Below are 26,981 nucleotides of genomic sequence, written 5' to 3'. Positions count from 1 at the left end.
ACTCTCTTGTGCTTCCTCGGCGGGAAGAGGCGAGGAGGACACTCCTCCATTCACCTACTAGATTTGACAGACACACAATTGACACCCGCCTAGACCACTTATTGGTTTCCCGGTCACGAAGTAAAGGAGGACGGAGTCGTCAACAAGAGGATGAACTTTTGCCCAATTGAGAATCTCCCATGTCAAAACAATACCAAAATATTCAATACACCTTTCTACATATCTAATTATATATTCAATATATGGCAACAATATATAAAGCGGTTACCGAAAATTGCATACTTCATCACGGGTAGATATGTGCACCATGTTATTGCTCTACAGTGGGTGCATCTTGCTGGCTTTCACTCATATTTAAAAAAATATATATACTTTGTAGTCACCAGAGCACCCAGAGCATGTCTCATTTATTTACACTTTAGTACGTCAATAGACCATTAGACCAAAAAACACGGACTTGAATGTACACTTGTTTAATGCACTTGTGATTACATAGAAACAGGCAGTTAAGTAATTCATTCATTCATAAAATAACAGTACTACAAAACTCACCTTTCAAAAATGCCCTAATAAAAGCTCTTTTACATTTTCACCCGGGAATAAAACCAGAAAGACACAGTAAAATACATATGGCGAACAGGAGGCCACTGTAGAAAGAGAAGAGTTACTTAGCTCCTGTTCTGGACTACCTAGCTATGGAATGCAGTCAAGGCATTAAGAGACATCTGGGATGCCGTATGTGTATGAAGACCGAGGTCCTTGATCGAAACCGATGTACAATAAAACACAGGAGCGATAGGCAGTGGAGAGTCTAGACGATACACGGAGTCTAAACATTAAAGCCTCGGTGGACTGAAACGGCGGCGAGAGTCAATCTGCGAGAACACAATACATTAACGTAACAGTTGAGGACACGCATTGTGACAGCGATAAAGGACAAAGTATCACAAGTTTTGGCTTTGGTATCAAAACTAAAGAATGAGTTTCCAATAAAGTATTGATCAGAAACGTGGAGTCGACCAAGGGTTTGACAAGTTCTATTGGCCTCCTAAAAAAGCAAAACACAGAGATGGGAGGAATTAGTGCGAGTTCGATCAACTCTGATTCAATGAAAGGACAAGAGACCAACAGTTACTGTCGTGTGTTTAACTTTCTCACTGATTAACTTTGTGTGGCCACATGGGACGTTCTCTGATACGCTCTCCCACATTTCACTCTCTCTCAGCCCTTATACAAACTCTTACAAACACAATCTTTCCACTGATAGTAGTTAAGTCATTGTAGAGCTTTAGGAGATACATTTCATGAGCAAGTTACAGAATAGGGTAATCTTGATCTAAAAATCAAATGAAGGGGAAACAATACACACAGAAAATATTACTCGATAAAATAATCGGGCTCTCTTGGCAAAGAGGGACAACTAAGATTTGACAGACACACAATAGAATGAAAGGTGGTTTGATTGATTTTAACAGAGTCGGCAGGGGTCTTCAAATTTTCTTGCCATAATATGGCAAAATAAAAATAAGATCTCATCAGGTGAATGATAATGGCAGGGAGAGATGATCAACATTTAAAAATGAATAGATTTGGTATAGTTTCTCATTTTTTTTACCTCACCAGTTATAATTAGCAACATTCATGAAAACATTGAGATAAACAAAATTCCACTAAAAAAACAAACATATGTTTGAACTAAATCAACTGACCCTGCATCTTGCTTGTGTTACAAACTTATCGAGTCTAGTGGATGTCTCTTTATAACTAGACATTTGACCCATTCACAAGGCATGGCAACCACGTCTCATCTAACAAGGCAGCAAGGCAGCTATTTGGAGAAACAGGTTTCCAGAACATTTCCAGATGTTTCTAAAGGTTTGAAAAACCCAGTAGAAAAAGGTGGGTAGGTCAGAGAAGGCAGTAACAGTCTACAGTCAAAGGAAGATGTGATAGACATCCTGCAGTAGCCGGGTCAGGTTCTCTCGCCCTGGGTATACAAGGCAGACCAGAGCCCCTGGAAAAGAGCATGGTTGTGCTCAGTAGGCACAAAATGAGAAATATCCGAAATGTGTGTGTTACCAGAGCTACTATCTGAACTTGTCCAATAAAATAAAAAATAAAAACTTGTTTTCATATTCTGCTGCAAAACACTTTGCTACAATTTGTCCTAATGAACATGTCCCATTTAAAGGCTGGGTGAATAGGTCCATCCATGGGAACTGACTGTGTAAGGAGGTCCAGAGTACTCTGAAAAGAGGAGTGGATCCCAGCCTCACTGCAGAGGGTTGTCAAACACAGAGTCAGGCAGGACCGAGATCTTCAGTTTCTTCTCTGGCCAGCTATATTCCTTCGGTAACTTGGTCTGGAAGGAGGAATCAAACAGGAGAAAAACATTTAATGACAGACGCAAAACAAAGTTACAAATCTGGAAACTTTGCAGGGTTTTTTCCTTGCCTGCTTATTACTGTAATCCTCAAACCAGGATTTCTGAAAAATCTAGGAACTTTTCTGTAATTTCCCAACCGTAATACTTAATAGGCCGAGGATGCAGATCCATAGGTAGTCCCCCCTGGAAGCCGTCCCCAGAGCCAGAGATCCTAATCACATTTGGCGCATGCATTTCTTTACCTATACTTTATGCACACATTTTCATGGTCACCCTCCCTTCACATTTCTCACCCGTGAGTGATAATTCTTCAAGTTTTACTGGTGAAACGTCCATGCAGCATCTGCATACCAACCTTTGGACCTCAATCAGTTTCATGGAAATATGCATTTATGAGTGTTGATTTGAATTATAGTGCATTCGGTAAGAATTCAGGACCTTGACTTTTTCAACATTTAGTTATGTTACAGCCTTATTCAAAAATATATTAAATAGGTTATTTTCCCTCATCAATCTAAACACAATACCCCATAATGACAAAGCAAAAACAGGTTCCTAGAAATGTTTGCAAATATATATATATATATATATATAGTACCAGTCAAAGTTGACACACCTACTCATTCCAGGGTTTTTCTTTGTTTTTTACTATTTTGTACACTGTAGAATTATAGTGAAGACCTCAAAACTATGAAATAACACAAAAAGTGTAAAACAAATCAAAATATATTTCATATTTGAGATTCTTCAAAGTAGCCACTCTTTGCCTTGATGACAGCTTTGCACACTTGGCATTCTCTCAAACAGCTTCATGAGGTAGTCACCTGGAATGCATTTCAATTAACAGTTGTGCTGTGTTAAAAGTTACATTTGTGGAATTTATTTCCTTAAGTCAATCTGGGAAATTTCAAGAACTTTGAAAGTTTCTTCAAGTGCAGTCGCAAAAACCATCAAGCGCTATGATGAAACGGCCCCTCATGAGGATCCCCACAGGAAAGGAAGATCGAGTTACCTCTGCTGCAGATAAGTTCATTAGAGTTACCAGCCTCAGAAATTGCAGCCCAAATAAATGCTTCAGAGTTCAAGTAACAGACATCTCAACATCAACTGTTCAGAGGAGACTGAGTGAATCAGGGCTTCATGGTCAATTTGCTGCAAAGAAACAACTACTAAAGGCCACCAATAAAAAGAAGAGACTTGCTTGGGCCAAGAAACACAAGCAATGCACATTAGACAGGTGGAAATCTGTCCTTTGGTCTGATGAGTGCAAATTTGAGATTTTTGGTTCCAACCGCCATGTCTTTGTAAGGGCTATTTGACCAAGGAGATTGATGGGAGTGCTGCATCAGATGACCTGGCCTCCACAATCACCTGACCTCAACCCAATTGAGATGGTTTGGTGTGAGTTGGACCAGAGTGATGGAAAAGCAGCCAACAAGTGCTCAGCATATGTGGAAACTCCTTCAAGACTGTTGGATAAGCATTCCAGGTGAAGCTGGTTGAGAAATTGCCAAGAGTGTGCAAAGCTGTCAAGGCAAAGGGTGGCTACTTTGAAGAATCAAAAACAAATCAAAATATATTTTATATTTAACACTTTTTTGGTAACTACATAATTCCATATGTGCTATTTCATAGTTTTGATGTCTTCACTTTTATTCTACAATGTAGAAAATAGTAAAACGTCAAGGATTATCAATAGAAACAGGATGCACCCGAGCTCAATTGAGTCTAATAGCAAATGGTCTGAATACTTATGTAAAATAAGGTCGTTTTTTAATTGTAATACATTTGCTAACATTTCTGCAAACCTGTTTTCGCTTTGTCATTATGGGGTATTGTGTGTAGATTGATGAGGAACAGTGTATAATTTAAGCCATTTTTGAAGGCGGTAACGTAACAAAATGTGGAAAAAGTCAAGGGGTCTGAATACTTTCCGAATGCACTGTATGTACAGTGATGGTGTTAAACTGTAGAATACCTGTGTTGTTTCAATCAAAGCACATACAGTGCCTTCAGAAAGTATTCACAACCCTTGACTTTTCCCACATTTTTTTGTGTTACAGCCTAAATTTAAAATAGATTAAATAGATTTTGTCGTCGTCACTGGCCTACACACAATATCCCATAATGTCAAAGTGGAATTATGTTTTCAGAAATGTTCACAAATTAACAAAAAATGAAAAACGTAAATGTCTTGAGTCAATAATTAACTCATTTGTTATGGCAAGCCTAAGTAAGTTCAGGAGTAAAAATGTGCTTAACTTGTCACATAATACGTTGCATAGACTCATTCTGTGTGCAATAATAGTGTTTAATATGATCTTAGAATGACTACCTCATCTCTGTACCCCACACATACAGATAACTGTTACCGTCCCTCAGTCCAGCAGTGAATTTCAAACAGATTCAACCAAAGACCAGGGAGATTTTCCAATGCCTTGCAAAGGGCACCTATTGGTAGATGGGTAAAAAAAAATGAATATCCCTTGGTGCTGGTGTTAATTACACCAAAGTGTAATTAATGGTGTTAATTACACTTTGGATGGTATATCATTACACCCAGTGACTACAAAGGTAAAGGCGTACTTCCTAACTCAGTTGCCTGAGAGGAAGGAAACCGCCCAGGGATTTCACCATGAGGCCAATGGTGACTTTAAAACATTTTATTGGCTGCGATAGGAGAAAATTGAGGATGGATCAACAACATTGTAGTTACTCCACAATACTAACCTAATTGACAGAGTGAAAAGAAGGAAGCCTGTACAGAATACAAATATTCCAAAACAGGCATCCTGTTTGCAACAAGGCACTAAAGTAATACTGCAAATAAATGTGGCAAAGAAATTGACTTTTGTCCTGAACAATAAGTGTTATGTTTGGCGCAAATCCAATACAACACATTACTGAGTACCACATTCCATATTTTCAAGCATAGTGGTGGCTGTGTCATGTTAAGGACTGGGGAGTTTTTCAGGATAAAAAAGAAACGAAATGTAGCTAAGCACAGACAAAATCCTAGAGGAAAACATTGTTCAATCTGCTTTCCACAAGTCACCAGGAGATCAATTTACCTTTCAGCAGGACAATAACCTAACACACAAGGTCAAATCTACACTCGAGTTGCTTACCAAGAAGACAGCGAATATTCCTGAGTGGCCATTTACAGTTTTGACTAAAACTGTTTGAAAATCTATGGCAAGACCTGAAAATGTCTTTCTAGCTATGATCAACAACCAATTTGACAGAGCTTCAAGAATTTGAAAATAATAAAATGGGCAGATGTTGCAGAATCCAGATGTGGAAAACTGTTAGAGACTTACTAGAAAAACTCACAGCTGTAATCACTGCAAAAGGTGCTTCTACAAAGTATTGACTGACATTTCATTTTCAATACATTTGCTATAGTTTCTAAAAACACGTTTTCACTGTGTCATTGTAGGGTATTGTGTGCAGATAGGTGGAAAAATAAAAATCAATGTAATACATTTTGAATCCAGGCCGTAACAACAAAATGTGGAATAAGTCAAGGGGTATGAATACTTTCTGAAGGCACTGTATTTTGCCTACAGTCGTTCACAGTTGAATTTTGGCCACATTAAAGAAAAATGCAACCACTCGCACAATCCATAAATCTCCTAAGAAAATGTGGTGTTTTTGTCTTACAGTAATGTTATATGGTATTATATTCTCATGTGTGGAATACTATCATTGATCTCGGCGACATTGATTCAGCTTTGATCTAACTTCATTAAACGAACACCATTCTCAACTCATCACACAGCCTGTTCTCTGAGCAGCCGAACGAGTAGAGCAGAGTGTGCGTAAAATAGAGAATCCCACACATGCGCAGAAGCTTCGTACCGTCAGCTGTCATGAAGAGGGTTCCAGAGGATCCGCAGCCACTCCATTCTTTATATTACCCCTGTAAAGAATGGTAAAAGGTGTTTCCCTCACCTCCTCTCGAGTGTTGAGCTCCGATAGGTCTCCAAGCATCTGTTCAACAAACTCTTCAGTCAGCAATATCTGAGGAGGAGATGTGGTAACATAAGTACATGCAGCAAGTATGCACTTGAAGCAGTGTGTGTGTACCAGGAGCCAGTGTGTGTGTTTACCTGTAGCCAGGGTCCATGTGCGGCGTATGGGTGTTCCTCAGTAGCAAAGGCCCCCTCTACTCCAGTGGATACGAAGGTGATGGCCGTGTCTCCATTAATACTCTTATAGGTGAAGTGTCTACCATGGAGCAAACGACCCCTAAGCAGAGAAGATGACCAGCACATTAAACATCACTGAATACATACTGTATGTAAGAAGTCTGCTGGATTGGAGAGCCTGCTTCTTCTCACCCTCCATCGCTCTCACACGCCACTCCCGATCTCTCCCGCTTTCACACACAAAGGGCTCAGATGACCCGGGTATCGTTTGAATGTAATCTGTATGTATGTGGGAAGACCCAGGCTCACCCCCAACTCCAGTGTGTGTGTGTGTGTACCTGAGACAGAGAGGCAGCAGTGTTCCTGACTCCTGGTTGAATTTCAGATGAACACTTTCCAGTTGTCTGGTACGAACTAGCTCGTGAGGAATGATGGCCGCCGAACTCTCACTCTCCAGACTGTCCTTACGACTTCTAGAGAAAGAAGGGGAGTCAGAAAGAGATTTAAATGACCCCTTACGTTCAGGGGAAACAAGTCCGATGGTGGCGTGTAGCTCCCTATAAAGTGTGTGAATGAGTTTGCTATGGAACTGGACATGTGCATAAGCACTTATCTCGTCTTTCTCTTACCTGTGATACTGCTGGCGCTGCAAATGGCCATTGTTTGTCTACGGAGAAACCAGGGGGAGAATTCTACCACATACAATTTCACACACCTATCACGTGTTGTTCAATGTCCCAATACTGTGTACACACTTGGGTCTCATGGCGTGGTCTCTGGCTGGGTTAAGGGGAGGTGCATGTATGTGTATAGTCTACTCTAGAGAACATGACAAAGGAGGGGGCGAAAGCTGTTGATGTGACATCACCGCTTGAGAGGAAAGAGAAAAACAAGAGTGGGGTGTGTGTGCCTCAATGCTGACTGAGAATGAACATTTAGAGTGGGAAAGTGAGTTAACAGCAGCTGCACTGTGTGGGTATGTACTCACTGAGGCCTGTCGTGTCCTTGTTTCTGTGAGTTGATAGGGGGTAGTGCTGCTTTGGTGTTGAACTCCAGTCCTTTCCTCAGGGCTTCTCTGATCTGCTCTGTATCTGCAGTGGACAACCCATTGGGTTAGTTTTTGGACATACAGTAACATTAGGACACAAAATCACGCCGCAAGGACTTAAATCACAATATTGCTTACACTTATCGGGGTAGTGACCAATAGATTTGCTGCAAAGAAACCACTACTAAAGGACACTAATAAAAAGAAGACGAGACTTGCTTGGGCCAGGAAACACAAGCAATGGACATTAGACTGGTGGAAATCTGTCCTTTGGTCTGATGAGTGCAAATTTGAGATTTTTGGTTCCAACCGCCGTGTCTTTGTGAGACGCAGAGTAGGTGAACGGTGGATCTTTGCATGTGTGGTTCCCACCGTGAAGCATGGAGGAGTGATGGTGTGGGGGTTCTTTCCTGGTGACACTGTCAGTGATTTATTTAGAATTTAAGGCACACTTAACCAGCATAGCTACAGCAGCATTCTGCAGTGATATGACATCCTATCTGGTTTGCGCTTAATGGGACTATCACACCTCCAGGCTGCGTAAGGGCTATTTGACCAAGGAGAACGATGGAGTGCTGCATCAGATGACCTGGCCTCCACAATCACCTGACCTCAACCCAATTGAGATGGTTTGGGATGAGTTGGACTCCAGAGTGAAGGAAAAGCAGCCAACAAGTGCTCAGCATATGTTGGAAATCCTTCAAGACTGTTGGAAAAGCATTCCAGGTGAAGCTGGTTGAGATAATGCAAAGAGTGTGCAAAGCTGTCATCAAGGCAAAGGGTGGCTACTTTGAAGAATCAAAAATATAAAATATATTTTGATTTGTTTAACACTTTTTTGGTTACTACATGTGTTATTTCATAGTTTTGATGTCTTCACTTTTATTCTACAATGTAGAAAATAGTAAAAAGTCAAGGATTATCAATAGAAACAGGAAGCACCCGAGCTCAATTGAGTCTTATAGCAAATGGTCTGAATAGGTGTGTGCAAAGCTGTCATCATGGAAAAGGGTGGCTACTTCAAATATATTTTGACATGTTTAATACTTTTTTGGTTACTACATGTTTCCATATGTATCATTTCATAGTTGATTTCTCACTATTATTCTACAATGTAGAAAATAGTAAAACTGAAGAAAAACCATTGATTGAGTAGGTGTGTCCAAACGTTTGACTGGCACTATATGTATGTATGTTCAGTTGAAGTCGGAAGTTTACATACACTTAGGTTGGAGTCGATAAAACTTGTTTTTCAACCACTCCACAAATGTCTTGTTAACAGACAGATTATTTCACTTATAATTCACTGTGTCACAATTCCAGTGGGTCAGAAGTCTACATACACTAACTTAACTGTGCCTTTAAACAGCTTGGAAAATTCCAGAAAATTGTGTCATGGCTTTAGAAACTTCTGATAGGCTAATTGACATAATTTGAGTCAATTGGAGGTGTACCTGTGGATGTATTTCAAGGCCTACCTTCAAACTCAGTGTCTCTTTGTTTGACATCATGGGAAAATCAAAAGAAATCAGCCAAGACCTCAGAAAAACAATTGTAGACCTCCACACATCTGGTTCATCCTTGGGAGCAATTTCCAAACGCCTGAAGATACCACATTCATCTGTACAAACAATAGTACGCAAGTATAAACACCATGGGACCACACAGCCGTCATACCGCTCAGGAAGGAGACACGTTCTATCTCCTAGTGATGAACGTACTTTAGTGCGAAAAGTGCAGATCAATTCCAGAACAACATCTAAGGACCTTGTGAAGATGCTGGAGGAAACAGGTAGAAAAGTATCTATATCCACCGTAAAACGAGTCCTATATCGACATAACCTGAAAGGCCGCTCAGCAAGGAAGAAGCCACTGCTCCAAAACCGACATAAAAAAGCCAGACTACAGCAGTTTGCAATTGCACATGGTGACAAAGATCGTACTTTTGGAGAAATGTCCTCTGGTCTGATGAAACAAAAATAGAACTGTTTGGCCATAATGACCATCGTTATGTTTGGAGGAAAAGGGGGAGGCTTGCAAGCCGAAAAACACCATCCCAACCGTGAAGCACGGGGGTGGCAGCATCATGTTGTGGGGGTGCTTTGCTGCAGGAGGGACTGGTGCACTTCACAAAATAGATGGCTTCATGAGGAAGGACAATTATGTGGATATATTGAAGCAACATCTCAAGACATCAGTCAGGAAGTTAAAGCTTGGTCGCAAATGGGTCTTCCAAATGGACAATGACCCCCCCAAGTTTACTTCCAAAGTTCTGGCAAAATAGCTTAACTACTCTAGGGTAGGGGGCAGCACTTGGAATTTTGGATGAAAAGTGTGCCCAAATTAAACTGCCTTCTACTCAGGCCCAGAAGATAGGATATGCATATAATTTATATATTTGGATAGAAAACACTCTAAAGTTTCCAAAACTGTTAAAATAGTGTATGTAAGTATAACAGAACTGATTTGGCAGGCGAAAACCTGAGAAAAATCCATTCAGGAAGTAGGATTTTTGTTGTTGTAGTTTTCTATTCAATGCCATTACAGTATCCATTGACTTAGGACTCAAATTGCAGTTCCTATGCCTTCCACTAGATGTCAGTCTTTAGGCTGTTTCAGGCTGTTTCAGGCTTGTATTCTGAAAAATGAGGGAGTAAGAGCAGTCTGAATGAGTGGACCCTGCCATGTCACAGAGCTTTTTCATGCGTGCGACCGAGAGAATGCCTTTCTTGTTTACCTTTTATATCGACAACGTTATTGTCCGGTTGAAATACTATAGATTATTTAGGCTAAAAACAACCTGAGGATTGAATATAAACATCGTTTGAAATGTTTCTACAAACTTTATGGATACAATTTGGATTGTTTGTCTGCCTGTTGTGACTGGGTTTGAGCCTGTGGATTACTGAAGAAAACGCGCAAACAAAACTGAGGTTTTCGGATATAAAGAGACTTCATCGAACAAAAGGAACATTTATTGAATAAATGAATGTCTTCTGAGTGCAACCATATGAAGATCATCAAAGGTAAGTGATTCATTTTCTCTCTATTTCTGACTTGTGTAACTTTTCTACTTGGCTGGTTACTGTTTGTAATGATTTGTCTGCTGGGCTATGTTCTCAAATAATTTTAAGGTATGCTTTTTCCATAAAGCATTTTTTAAATCTGACACAGTGGTTGAATTCACAAGAAGCTAATCTTTAAACCTATGTAAAATAGTTGTATCTTTTCTGAATTTTTAAAATGAGTATTTCTGTATTTGAATTTGCGCTCTGCAATCTCACTGGATGTTGGCCAGATGGGACGCTAGCGTCCCACATACCCTAGAGAGCTTAAGGACAACAAAGTCAAGGTATTAGATTGGCCATCACCAAGCCCAGACCTCAATCCCATAGAAAATTTGTGGGCAGAACTGAAAAAGCGTGTGCGAGCAAGGAGGCCTACAAACCTGACTCAGTTACACCAGCTCTGTCAGGAGGAATGGGCCAAAATTCACCCAACTTATTGTGGAACGCTTGTGAAAGGCTCCCCAAACCATTTGACCCAAGTTAAACAATTTAAAGGCAATGCTACCAAATACTAATTGAGTGTATGCAAACTTCTGACCCACTGGGAATGTGATGAAAGAAATAAAAGCTGAAATAAATCATTCTGACATTTCACATTCTTTAAATAAAGTGGTGATCCTAAATGACCTAAGAAAGGGAATTTTTACTAGGACTAAATGTCAGGAATTGTGAAAAACTGAGTTTAAATGTATTTAGCTAAGGTGTATGTAAACTTCTGACTTCAAATGTATGTATGTATGCATGTAAGCATGTATATAGTTCTGCAACAGAAAACAAATATGAGCCGTTCTTGTTGGACAAGTCCAGATAGTCCCTCCCTATTTGAAAAAATAAAATGTTGGTGCCTATTGAACACAGCCCAGGTCAGATCTATGAGGGCCTATTAAAATTGTCTAGGGATATAAGTTAGAGGTGTGCGTGTTACCTTTCTCCGACAGTCTTCGTGGCTGAGATCCTATACAGATGGAGCGGCTGTCCTCTTCATCCTCGGACGGCCGGCTGAGGTCGTCCCACACACACTTTGCGCTCACGCCACTCAGGTTGGATCCCTCTGTCTCTATACCCTGGTCCACACGCTCCTGCTTAGGATGAGCAAACGCACACGCAAACATTAACACTAGCCCACACACATTAACGCACACTCAAACACATTGTGTGGACTGAACCAGCAGGTGGCACTGTTAGAATGAAAATACAATTTGAATTAATACACAAAGTAACTAATCAAAGCCTTACTTGTAAATGCGGGTCGATGTCAAACATGGTCTCTCCTCTCCTCATGTCAGTTATCAACCAGGGTCCTCCGGCACTGAACACAGACAGCATAGAGGAGAAAAGAGAATCATCGACTCGGTCACACTGGGTTAATGTGAAATAAGACTGGTCGGCTGGCAGGGAGGTATCTCATATTTCAAACTCACACATGGACCCCTCGGAGAAGCTCCAGTATTCCCTGGCCGTTCCACTGTTGGGCCGCCTGCAACTCTTCTGTACACACACCCACAATCTACAGAAAGGAGAGAGAGTTAACACACCGAAAAAAAAGAAAAAGACAGGGCAAAAGAACACACAGAAGGCTATTATAGACTCAACGGAGGGAGTTGAGGGGATAGGCCGGAGAGCCTGGGGCTAGATTAGCTCACCTGCAAGAAGTTGACCAGGCCGAAGGGTGTGTGGACCGGTGATATCTGGGGGTCCTCAGTGAGCAGCATGTGTTGGATACGAGACTCACTGTTGTCCAGGGGACTGTGCCACGATATGTGGTCTCCACTGCAAAATGTGTTTTCTACAGGAAAGAGAGACATGGCTGTGAAAGACCACTCTGATATATATTGGAAAATACATTACAGTTCTCATCACCAGTCAAACAGCAAATGAGAAAAGACCATCAGACTGAAAGAAGAGAGTGATGGTAAGAATGATAGGAGAAAAAGCAAGGAAAAAGGGAGTGTATGTATACAGTGCATTCGAAAATATTCAGACTTTTTCCAGATTTGTGACTGACCGGCTCGATTCGGTCTTATGTACAACATTTTAAAATTGTGTTTTTTAAATTATATATTTTTTTTACATTGGAAAAAAGTAGAGACTCCGAGCTAGAACATGGTATATCATACACTACATTTGAGGAACAATGGGAAAGTTAATTCTGCTTTTTAAGTTGATAAACTTGTAACCCCACTTTCCAGAAAATGGACCTTGAATGTTTTGCTACACTTACTGGAGAGCTCTTCTTTGTCTACACCCATTGAGTATCGTTCACACCCTCTTAAGCTTTAGCCCCACCCATCTAAGTATTTACATGTGTGGCCATTTACTAAACAACCAAAGGTTTCAAGACTAAAGGCTGGTTTATACTACGGGTGTGTTCGTAAATTTAATTTGGAGCGCCAGAGTGTGCTCTGGGCGTTTGAAAAAGAGCGTTGTCAGATTGTCCATTCGTAAATTCAGAGCGCTTCACTCTCGGAGCGTTCAGACCTAACAGCAGTAGTCAAGCACCCAAGCTAACTGGCTAAAGTTGGCTAGCTTGCTAGCTGCTACCAGAACAGGTCACGGTTTTCATGTTATCCAGAGTGTTGGTGACTGCAACTGTGCTGCTGGCAACAATTTAATTATACTTTGTTTGCAAACTTTTACTGACACTGGCCATATTCAACGGGTGTTGAACGTTCATAAATTCTAAAGTTATTCTGCACTCTGCCACGCTCAGTGCTCTGAAATCGGAGTAGATAGCTGGTAAATTCACTCAAATCAAATCAAATCTTATTTGTCACATACACATGGTTAGCAGATGTTAATGCGAGTGTAGCGAAATGCTTGTGCTTCTAGTTCCGACAATGCAGTGATAACCAACAAGTCATCTAACTAACAATTCCAAAACTACTGTCTTATACACAGTGTAAGGGGATAAAGAATATGTACATAAGGATATATGAATGAGTGATGGTACAGAGCAGCATACAGTAGATGGTATCGAGTACAGTATATACATATGAGATGAGAATGTAGACAAAGTAAACAAAGTGGCATAGTTAAAGTGGCTAGTGATACATGTATTACATAAGGATGCAGTCAATGATATAGAGTACAGTATATACGTATGCATATGAGATGAATAATGTAGGGTAAGTAACATTATATAAGGTAGCATTGTTTAAAGTGGCTAGTGATATATTTACAACATTTCCCATCAATTCCCATTATTAAAGTGGCTGGAGTTGGGTCAGTGTCAATGACAGTGTGTTGGCAGCAGCCACTCAATGTTAGTGGTGGCTGTTTAACAGTCTGATGGCCTTGAGATAGAAGCTGTTTTTCAGTCTCTCGGTCCCAGCTTTGATGCACCTGTACTGACCTCGCCTTCTGGATGATAGCGGGGTGAACAGGCAGTGGTTCGGGTGGTTGATGTCCTTGATGATCTTTATGGCCTTCCTGTAACATCGGGTGGTGTAGGTGTCCTGGAGGGCAGGTAGTTTGCCCCCGGTGATGCGTTGTGCAGACCTCACTACCCTCTGGAGAGCCTTACGGTTGAGGGCGGAGCAGTTGCCGTACCAGGCGGTGATACAGCCCGCCAGGATGCTCTTGATTGTGCATCTGTAGAAGTTTGTGAGTGCTTTTGGTGACAAGCCGAATTTCTTCAGCCTCCTGAGGTTGAAGAGGCGCTGCTGCGCCTTCTTCACGACGCTGTCAGTGTGAGTGGACCAATTCAGTTTTGTCTGTGATGTGTATGCAGAGGAACTTAAAACTTGCTACCCTCTCCACTACTGTTCCATCGATGTGGATAGGGGGGTGTTCCCTCTGCTGTTTCCTGAAGTCCACAATCATCTCCTTAGTTTTGTTGACGTTGAGTGTGAGGTTATTTTCCTGACACCACACTCCGAGGGCCCTCACCTCCTCCCTGTAGGCCGCCTCATCGTTGTTGGTAATCAAGCCTACCACTGTTGTGTCGTCCGCAAACTTGATGATTGAGTTGGAGGCGTGCGTGGCCACGCAGTCGTGGGTGAACAGGGAGTACAGGAGAGGGCTCAGAACGCACCCTTGTGGGGCCCCCGTGTTGAGGATCAGCGGGGAGGAGATGTTGTTGCCTACCCTCACCCTCACTCAGGCTACGTCTATCGACAGTTGTTGCAGTGACATCATAAACATTCTATTGAAATGGTTCCTTGCATAGAGGAGTCCTTTGTTTAGATATTTAGCTAGCTCGCTAACTAATGAACCATGCCAGCAGCACAGTATATATGCTGCAGTAGTTTGTGTGTCGGGGGGCTAGGGTCAGTCTGTTATATCTGGAGTATTTATCCTGTCTTATCCAGTGTCCTGTGTGAATTTAAGTATGTTCTCTCTAATTCTCTCTCTCTCTCGGAGGACCTGAGCCCTAGGACCATGCCTCAGGACTACCTGGCATGATGACTCCTTGCTGTCCCCAGTCCACCTGGCCGTGCTGTTGCTCCAGTTTCAACTGTTCTGCCTGCGGCTATGGAACCCTGACCTGTTCACCAGACGTGCTACCTGTCCCAGACCTGCTGTTTTCAACTCTCTAGAAACAGCAGGAGCGGTAGAGATACTCTCAATGATAGGCTATGAAAAGCCTTCATTGCTACACCTGCATTGCTTGCTGTTTGGGGTTTTAGGCTGGGTTTCTGTACAGCACTTTGAGATATCAGCTGATGTAAGAAAGGCTAAATAAATAAATGTGATAATCCCAACTCATAACGTTACTACCCGGCATGAATCTGCAGGTAGCTAACCAACAAGGTTCAATGTTAGCTAGCTAACATTAGGCTATAACTAGCAGTGCAAATGGCTCTGATACGAATAATATTACTACACAGATCATACTAGCAAGCTAATGTTAGCTAGCTAGCTAACAGTACACAAACTTGTAAACGACTGACTAAATTTGAAATGTGTAATATCTGAAAATATAGTTAGCTAGACTATCTTACCCGTAAACATGGAAGGACACTTCTCCCTCTCTATCACGGATGCCATGGTTGACCTTAGAGCGAAAAGTGTTTCAAACAGCCTTCTATGCTTCCTTTTCGACAATCAAACACCAGAATTAGCTATCATACTCTAATTCCACTGATTTCAAAACTCTGTCCTCCTGAAAGTGGAGAGCAACCCTTATGCAGTTGTACTACATGATATCTTTCAAAAAAAGATGTGTTAAAAAGGATTACCTACACATACCGACCAGCTCATGTTATAGACAGAAGCGCGCTACATGGCAGACCAATCCGAACTCATCTCTCGGCATGTCCAGCCCACTCATCTCCCCCAATCATGGCTAGCGGGAAGGTTGCTGTCTTTTCCATGGCTAAACCAACTAGGCTCATAATTTAACAATTTTATTTGTATTTACAGATGACATACACATTTGTTATTAACGGGATGGCAGCCATAAGAAGTTAAGACACAAGGGACTTCACGTTCCAAAAGGCATCTGCCAAAAAACTTATTTTGATAAAATAAAAAAAGTTGTTGTTCAAATGGCTCTCCTGTGAAGTAGACGCGCGACATACGCGTAGTTTCCTAAAACAAGTCACATTGTTACATTACAGCCATATTCTCAAATGTATTAACCTCTCTAGGGTATGTGAGATGCTAGCCATCCATCTGGCCAACATCCAGTGAGGTTGCAGAGCGCCAAATTCAATTACAGAAATGCGCATTGTAAAAATTCAGAAAACAAAACATATTTTACATAGGTTTAAAGATTAACTTCTTGTTAAACCAACCAGTGTCATATTTATAAAATGCTTTTTGGCGAAAGCATACCTAGCCCAGAACATAGCCCAGTTGGCAAATTATTACAAACAGTAACCAGCCAAGCAGAAGCGTTACAAAACTCAGAAATAGAGATAAAATTAATCCCTTACTTTGATGATCTTCATATGGTGGCAATCAGAAGACATTCATTTACTCAATAAATGTTCCTTTTGTTCGATGAAGTCTCTTTATATCCAAAAACGCACGTTTTCTTCAGTAATCCACAGGCCCAAACTCAGTTAAAACAATCAGACAAAAAAATCCTAATTATATCCGTAAAGTTCATAGAAACATGTCAAACGATGTTTATATTCAATCCTCATGTTGTTTTTTAGCCTAAATTGTCTATAATATTTCAACCGGACAATAACGTCGTCAATATAAAAGGTAAACAAGAAATGCACATGCACCTGAAAAAACTCTGCATCACGTTAAGGTCCACTCGTTCAGACTGCTCTTACTCCCTCATTTATAAGAATACAAGCATGAAATGATTTCTAAAGACTGTTCACATCTAATGGAAGGCATAGGAACTGCAAATGGAGTCCTAAGTCAATGGATACTGTAATGGCATTGAATAGAAAACTTCAAACCCCCCCCAAAAAACATACTTCCTGAATGGATTTTTCTCAGGTTTTCACCTGCTAAATCAGCTCTGTTATACTCACAGACTAAAGTTTCCAAAACTGTTAAAATTGTGAGTGTTTTCTATCCAAATCTACAAGTTATATGCATATCATATCTTCTGGGCCTGGGTAGCAGGACGTTTAATTTGGGCATGCTTTTCATCCAAAATTCTGAATGCTGCCCCCTACCCTAGAGAGGTTAAATATTTGTTTCCGCTCATCAATATACACACAATACTGCATAATGAGAAAGCAAAAACAGGTTTTTAGAAATGTTTACAAAAAAAACAGAAATACCTTATTTACATAAGTATTCAGACCATTTTCTATGAGACTCGAAATTGAGCTCCGGTGCATCCTGTTTCCATTGATCATCCTTGAGATGTTTCTACAACTGGAAAATGTATTTTAAAAAAATGTCTGCAGCATTCAAGGTCCCTAAGAACACAGTGGCCTCCATTAAATGGAAGAAGTTTGGAACCACCAAGACTCTACCTAGAGCTGGCCGCCCGGCCAAACTGAGCAATCGGTGGAGAAGGGCCTTGGTCAGGGAGGTGATCAAGAACCTGATGGTCACTCTTACAGAGCTCTAGAGTTCATCTGTGGAGATGAGAGAACCATTTCTGCGGCACTCCACCAATCAGGCCTTTATGGTAGAGTGGCCAGATGGAAGCAACTCCTCAGTAAAAGGCACATGACAGCCCGCTTAGAGTTTGCCAAAAGGCACCTAAACGACTCTCAGACCATGAGAAATAAGATTCGCTGCTCTGAGGAAACCAAGATTGAAATCGTTGGCCTGAATGCCAAGCGTCACATATAGAGGAAACCGGACACCATCCCTACGGTGAAGCATGTTGGTGCCAGCATCATGCTGTGGGGATGTTTTTCAGTGACAGGGAGATCAGATGGGATCGAGGCAAAGATGAACGGAGCAAAGTACAGAGATCCCTTGACGAAAACCTGCTCCAGAGTGCTCAGGACCTCAGACTGGGGCGAAGGTTCACCTTCCAACAAGAAAGTCAGAGTAAGCAAGAGATCCTGCCAGAGGAATCCCCACAAAATAATCATTGTGCATGGTTAAGTGATTTGAAAGACTTAGCGAAGTGGCACACACACACACACACACAAACACACAAGAAAGGTCTGAGAGAAAAGAGGGAAACATATTTCACAGCTGTAAAGAAAATACTATTAAGATGAGAGGAAGTTTCTCAACTATTACAACATTTAAACACACTTCTCCCATCAGAGAGAGAAATGGAAATGAGACTTCCTCAGTTTCCCCAGAGCCCAGAGGAACTTAACGGTGATATGTGAATGCTAACATACACCGTTACACTTTATCTAGTACAATGCACTGGAAGCAATTTTTCAACTAAACTTTACTTGGTGATACTTTCTTCGCTCACGATTCGTAAGAAAGAAACTCTAATAAACATAGGTGTGTAGTTGCAGGAGGTATTCCAAGAAACAGAGAATATTCACCATTTTAGCCACCAGACATCTTGCATTTCCCAACATCTTTGCAGGAGCTAGTTGTTTCAATGCGATGCGGCCTCAGCCACATGTAGTAGTAGATGACAGGAAGCTTGGCCCCAGTGATGTACTGGTCCCTACGCACTACCCACTGTAGCACCTTATGGTCAGATGCCGAGCAGTTGCCATACCAGGTGGTGATGCAACCGGTCAGGATGCTCTCGATAGTGCATCTTTTTGAGGATCTGGGGACCCATGCCATATCTTTTCAGTCTCCTGAGGGGGAAAAGGTATTGTCGTGCCCTCTTCACAACTGTCTTGGTGTGTTTGGACCATGATAGTTTGTTGGTGATGTGGACACCAAGGAACTTGAAATTCTTGACTGCTCCACTACAGCCCCGTCGATGTTAATGGGGGCCTGTGTGGCCCGCCTTTTGGTGTAGTCCACGATCAGCTCCTTTGCCTTGCTCACATTGAGGTAGAAGTTGTTGTCTTAGCACCACACTGCCAGGTCTCTGACCTCCTCCCTATAGGCTGTCTCATTGTTGACGGTGATCAGGCCCAACATTTTTTCGTCGTCAGCAAACTTAATGATGGTGTTGGAGTCGTGTTTGGCAACGCAGTCGTGGGTGAACAAGGAGTACAGAAGGGGACTAAGCACACACCCCTGGAGGGGCCCCAGTGTTAAGGATCAGCGTGGAAGACATGTTGTTTCCTACCCTTACCACCTGGGGCAGCCTGCCAGGAAGTCCAGGATCCAGTTGCAGAGGGAGGTGTTTAGTCCAAGGGACCTTAACTTAGTGATGAGCTTTATGGCCGCTATGGTGTTGAACGCTGAGCTGGAGTTTATGAACAGCATTCTCACATAGGTGTTCCGTTTGTCGAGGTGGGAAAGGGCAGTGTGGAGTGCGATTGAGATTGCGTCATCTGTGGATCTGTTGGGGCAGTATGCGAATTGGAGTGCGTCTAGGGTATCCGGGATGATGCTGTTGATGTGAGCCATGACCAGCCTTTCAAAGCACTTCATGGCTACTGACTTTCTTTGGCACCGGGACTATAGTGGTCTGCTTGAAACATGTAGGTATTACAGACTCGGTCAGGGAGAGGTTGAAAATATCAGTGAAGACAGTTGCCAGTTGGTCCGTCCATGCTTTGAGTACACGTTCTGGTATTCCGTCTGGCCCCGCAGCTTTGTGAATGTTGACCTGTTTTAAGGTCTTGCTCATATCGGTTACTGAGAGCGTTATCAGTCATCCGGAACAGCTGGCGCTCTCATGCATGCTTCAGTGTTGCATGCCTCGAAGCGAGCATAAAAGGCGTTTAGCTCGTCTGGTAGGCTCACGTCACTGGGCAGCTCGCGGCTGGGTTTCCCTTTCTAGACCGTAATAGTTTTCAAGCTCTGCCACATCCGACGAGCGTCAGAGCCGTTGTAGTAGGATTCAATCTTAACCCTGTATTGACGTTTTGCCTGTTTGATGGTTTGTCTGAGTTGGGGTATGTACTGTGGGGACGACATCGTCAATGCACTTATTGATGAAGCCGATGACTGAGGTGGTATACTCCTCAATGCCGTTGGATGAATAACGGAACATATTCCAGTCTGTGCTAGCAAAACAGTCCTGTAGCGTAGCATCCATGTCATCTGACCACTTCTGTAGAGCGAGTCACTGGTACTTCCCTGCTTTAGTTTTGCTTGTAAGCAGGAATCAGGATAGAATTATGGTCAGATTTGCCAAATGGAGGGCGGGGGAGAGCTTTGTATACATCTCTGTGTGTGGAGTAAAGGTGGTCTAGAGTTTTTTCCCCCTCTGGTTGCACTTGACATGTTGATAGAAATTAGGTAAAACGGATTTAAGTTTGCCTGCATTAACTTCTTGGATATAGGGGGCGCTATTTTAATTTTTGGATGAAAAACGTTCCCGTTTTAAACAAGATATTTTGTCACGAAAAGATGCTCGACTATGCATATAATTGACAGCTTTGGAAAGAAAACACTGACGTTTCCAAAACTGCAAAGATATTGTCTGTGAGTGCCACAGAACAGGCAAAACCCAGATAAAAATCCAATCAGGAAGTGCCGCATTTTTTGAAACCGCCTCATGCCAATGACTCCTTATATGGCTGTGAATGGGCCACGAATGAGCTTAGGCTTTCTGTCGCTTCCCCAAGGTGTCGACAGCATTGTGACGTATTTGTAGGCATATCATTGGAAGATTGACCATAAGAGACTACATCTACCAGGTGGTCGGGTTATCCTAATGCGTTATAGTTTAAGTATTTTTCTGTCGATTTCTCAGCCAAGCAGGATGAACAAACGTGACGTTTTTCACCTACAAAATATTATTTTTGGAAAAAAGGAACATTTGCTATCTAACTGGGAGTCTCCTGAGTGAAAGCATCTGAAGTTCTTCAAAGGTAAATTATTTAATTTGGTTGCTTTTCTTATTTTTGTGAAAATGTTGCCTGCTGCCAGCACAGCCTAGCATAGCATTATGCCATGCTAAACTTACACAAATGCTTGTCTAGCGTTGGCTGTAACGCATATTTTGAAAATCTGAGATGACAGTGTTGTTAACAAAAGGCTAAGCTTGTGTTTGAATATATTTATTTAATTTCATTTGCGATTTTCATGAATCAGGACACCCGGCCACTTGTCCCCGGCAATTACTTCTATTTAGCCGTTATTCTACCAGGTAGCGCCTGGCTTATAATTGGTAGATAACTACCATCTCCTAACCTTACTCCAATTACTAAATCCCTTCCACACTAGACACACACACACAGAGCCTGGGTTCTTACCTGATTGGAAGACGTAGCGGGCCAACCCCTGCATGAGTTCAGCCGGCCAGGTAGGGGGTGCGGTCTCTCCCACCTCTCTCTTCAGTCTGAACGTCAGCTCAAAGCCAAAGCCACTGGGACCTTCCTGACCTGTAAACCTGACAATACACATATGGAATACACACACTTAATTCAAGTGTTATTTGACCACGAGTCCACACAACCCATGACAACACAAACCCAATAAGGATTAGCCTTCCCTTTAGCTTAACTCCATTACTCCACTAGGGATATGACAAATGAAAAAAAGTTCTTAGCGTTTAAACTATAAGAATATTCATAAAATTACACATGAATTCACAATGCAGCTGTGCTGCTGCCAGCAATGGTTTGGGTCTCTTCCAAATAGTTAAGCATTGCACCTGTACTACCATTACTGTACATCAATTCCACCGCACAAAGTTTGCATTTCCTTGTCATTTAACTCCTCAAAGTATTTGCCTTCCTCTGTCATTTTTTCCAACTGTTCACCACTACGTTAAGAGTCTACTCCAAAATAAATGATTCCTTGCGCATCAACTCTAATCATGTGCATTTTACAGGGTTCGTAGGACTTTTTCAAGCACTAGTATTTATTTTCAAGGACCATCAATATGTATAGTTCCTATTATGCAATTGTTTCTAGTCGCCATCAGAAGGCGATTCATCTACTCAATCATACGTGTTTTGTTTCACTACTTATTTACTACATACATGAGTGATATCAGTTATATGAACTGTAACTCAGTAAAATCTTTGAAATTGTTGCATGATGCGTTTATATTTTTGTTCAATGTACATTATAATAATATCAAATTGCCTTTATATATAAATTGGCTTCATATTTCACAAAATGTTAGGTCCCACAGGCTGTCCCAACACAATGACATGGAAGTGTAACAGGCCCTTAGTTGACTTTAAAATATTGCATTCTATAACCATTTGAAAAGAAACAAGTTACTAATGTGTTTGATAAGATGAAAGAGTCTCTCCGGGGCCTCAAGTTTGGGTACCACTAACCTTGTCTCTCTGCTTGCTTCAATGCTTCTCTGTGCATGTCCTTTGCCCCCTTCATTGCAGCCTGACTTACAACTGTCTGTCTCACTACTCTCTATAAAAAGGTAATTTGTTATGAGAACTTAGAAATGCGGCAAAAAAAGAGCCGTCCTCTCACTGTCAACTGCGTTTATTTTCAGCAAACTTAACAATTGTGTAACTATTTGTATGAACATAACGAGATTCAACAATTGAGACATAAACTGAACAAGTTCCACAGACATGTGTCTAACAGAAATGGAATAATGTGAACAAAGGGGACCAAATCAAAAGTAACAGTCAGTATCTGGTGTGGCCAACAGCTGCAATAAGTAATGCAGTGCATCTCCTCCTCATGGACTGCACCAGATTTGCCAGTTCTTGCTGTGAGATGTTACCCCCACAAAGGCACCTGCAAGTTCCCGGACATTTCTGGGGGGAATGGCCATAGCCCTCACCCTCCGAGAACCGGGCTCTTCGATGGCCATGGCAGAACACTGACATTCCTGTCTTGCAGGAAATCACACACAGAACGAGCAGTATGGCTGGTGGCATTGTCATGCTGGAGGGTCATGTTAGGATGAGCCTGCAGGAAGGGTACCACATAAGGGAGGAGGATGTCTTCCTTGTAACGCACAGCATTGAGATTGCCTGCAATGACAACAAGCTCAGTTCGATGATGCTGTGACACACCGTCCCAGACCATGACGGACCCTCCACCTCCAAATCGATCCCGCTCCAGAGTACAGGCCTCGGTGTAAACGCTCATTCCGTCGATGGTAAACATAAATCCGACCATCACCCCTGGTGAGACAAAACCGCGACTCATCAGCGAAGAGCACTTTTTGCCAGTCCTGTCTGGTCCAGCGACGGTGGGTTTGTGGCCATAGGCAACATTGTTTCCGGTGATGTCTGGTGAAGACCTGCCTTACAAAAGGCCTACAAGCCTCTCTCAGCCTATTGCGGACAGACCGAGCACTGATGGAGGGATTGTACGTTCCTGGTGTAACTCGGGAAGTTGTTGTTGCCATCCTGTACCTGTCCCACAGGTGTGATGTTTAGATGTACCGATCCTGTGCAGGTGTTGCTACACGTGGTCTGCCACTGCAAGGACGATCAGACGATGTCCTGTCTCCCTGTAGCGCAGTCTTAGGCGTCTCACAGTACGGACATTGCAATTTATTGCCCTGGTCACATCTGCAGTCCTCATGCCTCATTGCAGCATGCCAAAGGCATGTTCAAGCAGATGAGCAGAGACCCTGGGAATCTTTCTTTTGGTGGTTTTCAGAGTCAGTAGAAAGGCCTCTTTAGTGTCCTAAGTTTTCATAACTGTGACCTTAATTGCCTACCGTCTGTAAGCTGTTAGTGTCTTAACGACCGTTCCACAGGTGCATGTTCATTAATTGTTTATGGTTCATTGAACAAGCATGGGAAACAGTGTTTAAACCCTTTATAATGAAGATATGTGAAGTTATTTGGATTTTTACAAATTATCTTTGAAAGACAGGGTCCTGAAAAAGGGACAATTCTTTTTTATGCTGATTTTTTGGGGGATTGAGACACAGCCCATGCAAAAAAACATATCTCTATCTTAGATTTTTTCGTTATGTATTATGCAAATTAGATTTGATCGGAATTTCTTGGCTTTTAATGTCTTGCAACTTCAGTAAAGCAGGGCCTATCATCAATGAATAGGCTAGGAAATTCTAAACGCAATAGACCGAAGACTGAACACACACTCAGCATCATTAGCGAGAGAAAGCAGGTGGGCCAGCGTGAGGCTGTATTGCATTACTGGAAACCAAGACTATTCTGAGGACAGGTCTCCCAGTTTTGAGTTGCAGAATTGCCTTTTTGTAGCAGGTTAGGAGAACTTACGCAGCAGGGTAGGATAATTAACTTGGCAGGTCAGGAGAATTAGGTGAAGGTTAACTAAATTGTCCCCGAAAACCAGGCCCCAGAGAATGGTCTTGGTTTCCACTAATGTGATGCTGCCAGCACAAGAGAGAAAGAGGGGACATGCAGAAAGAACCGTGGTACGCATATGTCTTGGTAATATGAATCTCATCTTGTATGCCTCGCAAATTCACCAAAGTAGCCTAAAGTCTAAAGCCTCTCTGGTTTTATTTAAATTACACCACTTTCCTGAGGTCATTCTAGAACTGGTTGAAAGTTGTGTAAATGAACATGTTCAGCGCTGGCAAGTCTAATCAAGAACACTACAAACGGGGGTGAAAGCTGTTGGCATGACATAACCGCTTCAGAGGAACAAGAAAAATACAAGTGGAGAGTGAGTTAGTGTCTCAATGTTGATTCTGCAGGATGATACAAAGGAGTGAAAATGAGTTAGCAGCAGCTGCACAAACCATGTGTGTGTGTTCTTAGTAACCTGGTCTGATGGAGCTTTAACCTGAAGTACTATACTTACTCATGTACTCTGTTGTCTCCATACAGGTCACTGAGTCCGAAGCTGATGTAGTGCCAGTGCTCCTGTACATCCTGCGCTGCACAGCCCACGTTACGGTACATACTGATGTAGTCCAATGGATCAGGACCCCCTAACCTGTAGAGACACACTACTGATAAGTGCGATCTGCAATATTTACTCCCATTTTAAATAATTATATAACCATTGATTATTTAATTTAACTATCACACAACCCAAAATATGAGGCGATTTACACACCATTGTTTGTTTACAAACTCTGTAGGCGTGTAGTGGTTAACGTTACATTTCTCCAGCCCCATTCCTCACTGGTAATTTCGGCAACAATAAAGAGCAATCACATCAAATCATACGTTCTCTCTGGCTAGCAAGCTAGATAACTAACCGTAGCGTTTTCAACATATATTATGTTAGCTAACGTAACTAACAACATTGCAATCCAATTTAGCCTAGCTAGCTTTCGAGGAATCCGACGTTGTTGCAAAGAAATGTCTCCACAATAAGACGTCGTTAGCCATCTCCTCACCAGTATTTGACAATGGCTGTAACTTGTAAGGGGTTGGCCTGGTCGGGGTAGAGGCGCCTGCATTCCCCGTAGATTGCCTGCAGACCCGGGGGGAAGATTGACGCCAGCCCAGGGGCTGCTGCTGGTCCGTTGATAGGCCGCACCTCGTCCATCCCAGCTTTGTTTTTTTAAATGTGGTAATACCTGAAAGGGCGACAGAAATTACTTTCTTCGCGAAGATAAGGAAGGATCCCTTGGTTTAATGTTGGTTGATGAAACAGTCCCTGTATTTTTTGTTTTTGTTGATATTGCTTCCAATATATATGTTTTTACTATCGGCCCCCTATTCCTTGCCCTACTCAACTGCGTGACTTGTTGCTCGCTTCACCTATGAAAACTTTTCATCATTGGTTGGAGCTGTGGAAAGGAAGGGAGGAACGGCTTGAGTGACGTTTGCTCAATCCAATCAAAGTGCCAGTTTTTGATAGGCGGATCCAAATACAGAGTTGTGTTTGGCTAAAGAATTGTCAATCAATATGTTAGAACCTGTTTAAGAGCAAGATTGATGGATTTAAAACTATCCCCAGTTTTTGATCGTATTGAAATGTATCATATTGTGTGTGTATTAAGTTGCAGTTATTTTCTCACCTATTCCACATATTATATTTGTTTCCAATACAGAGTTATTTCCAATGTAAATTGACTGAGAAAATAAGTATTATTTTTTAAAGCAAAGACCTGGGGAAGAGTTACAGGTGGGAGGAGAAGTGATGAATGAGCCAATTGGAAGCTGGAGTTGAGTAGGTGGCCATCAATGGCATGAGTGCCAGATTGATCATTTAGCCAGTACCCCAGGGTTAACACTAGTCTTTTTAGGATAAGTGCCAAAGGATCTTTAAATCAAATCCAATTTTATTGGTCACATACACCTGTTTAGCAGATGTCATTGTGGGTGAAGCAAAATGCTTGTGTTTCGACAGTACAGTAATATTTAACAAGTAATATCTGACAATTTCACTACATATCCCCAATACACACAAGTAAGTAAAGGAATGTAATTAAGAATATATAAATATATATGGATGAGCAATGTCACAGCGGCATAGACTAACATACAGTAGAATAGTATAGAATACAGTGTATACATATGAGATGAGTAATGCAAGATATGTAAAAAATATTAAAGTGACTAGTGTTCTATTTATTATAGTGGCCAGTGATTTCAAGTCTATGTATATTGGCAGCAGCTTCTATGTGCTAGTGATGGATTTTTAACAGTCTGATGGCTTTGAGATAGAAGCTGTTTTTCAGTCTCTCGGTCCCAGCTTTGAGGCACCTGTACCGACCTCACCTTCTGGATAATAGCGGGGTGAAGAGGCAGTGGCTTGGGTGGTTGTTGTCTTTGATGATCTTTATGGCCTTCCTGTGACATCGAGTGCTGTAGGTGTCCTGGAGGGCAGGTAGTTTGCCCCAATCGATGCGTTGGGCAGACCGCACCACCCTCTGGAGAGCCCTGCGGTTGCGGTAGGTGCAGTTGCCATTCCAAGCGGGGATACAGCCTGATAGGATGCTCTCGATTGTGCATCTGTAAAAGTTTGTGAGTGTTTTAGGTTCCAAGCCAAATTTCTTCAGCCTCCTGAGGTTGAAGAGGCGC

General features: G+C 42.0%; 1 protein-coding gene across 2 annotated transcripts; it reads right to left on the bottom strand.

The window, feature by feature from the left end:
* Positions 1-457: 457 nt before the first annotated feature.
* Positions 458-25,714, bottom strand: LOC115135338 (suppressor of fused homolog). 2 transcript variants are annotated; one of them, XM_029669935.2, is made up of 12 exons: positions 25,349-25,714; positions 24,805-24,939; positions 21,324-21,460; positions 12,297-12,439; positions 12,075-12,160; positions 11,890-11,962; positions 11,579-11,735; positions 7,526-7,628; positions 6,876-7,010; positions 6,499-6,637; positions 6,341-6,409; positions 458-2,362 (listed from the first exon to the last, which is right to left on the bottom strand). In XM_029669935.2, exons 1-12 carry the CDS (start codon positions 25,498-25,500, stop codon positions 2,273-2,275), a joined length of 1,419 nt encoding a protein of 472 aa, XP_029525795.1. In that variant the 5' UTR covers positions 25,501-25,714; the 3' UTR covers positions 458-2,272. The 2 variants fall into 2 exon arrangements, with proteins under 2 accessions (XP_029525795.1, XP_029525796.1); XM_029669936.2 differs by having other exon boundaries at positions 11,579-11,732.
* Between the last annotated feature and the right edge of the window lie 1,267 nt (positions 25,715-26,981).

Source organism: Oncorhynchus nerka, linkage group LG10 (genome assembly GCF_034236695.1).
Source record: "Oncorhynchus nerka isolate Pitt River linkage group LG10, Oner_Uvic_2.0, whole genome shotgun sequence".
Lineage (NCBI taxonomy): Eukaryota > Metazoa > Chordata > Actinopteri > Salmoniformes > Salmonidae > Oncorhynchus > Oncorhynchus nerka.
Note: the sequence above shows the minus strand (reverse complement) of the source record. Positions and strands in the feature narration are given on the sequence as shown.

Excerpts from the sequence above, each read along its gene's own strand:
- LOC115135338 (XM_029669935.2), bottom strand. The coding sequence starts at position 25,500 with ATGGACGAGGTGCGGCCTATCAACGGACCAGCAGCAGCCCCTGGGCTG. Across the intron at positions 12,161-12,296 it reads GCCTGGTCAACTTCTTGCAG|ATTGTGGGTGTGTGTACAGA; the intron begins GTGAGCTAATCT and ends TCCTTTCTGTAG. Across the intron at positions 7,011-7,525 it reads CAAGGACACGACAGGCCTCA|AAGTCGTAAGGACAGTCTGG; the intron begins GTGAGTACATAC and ends TTCTTTCTCTAG.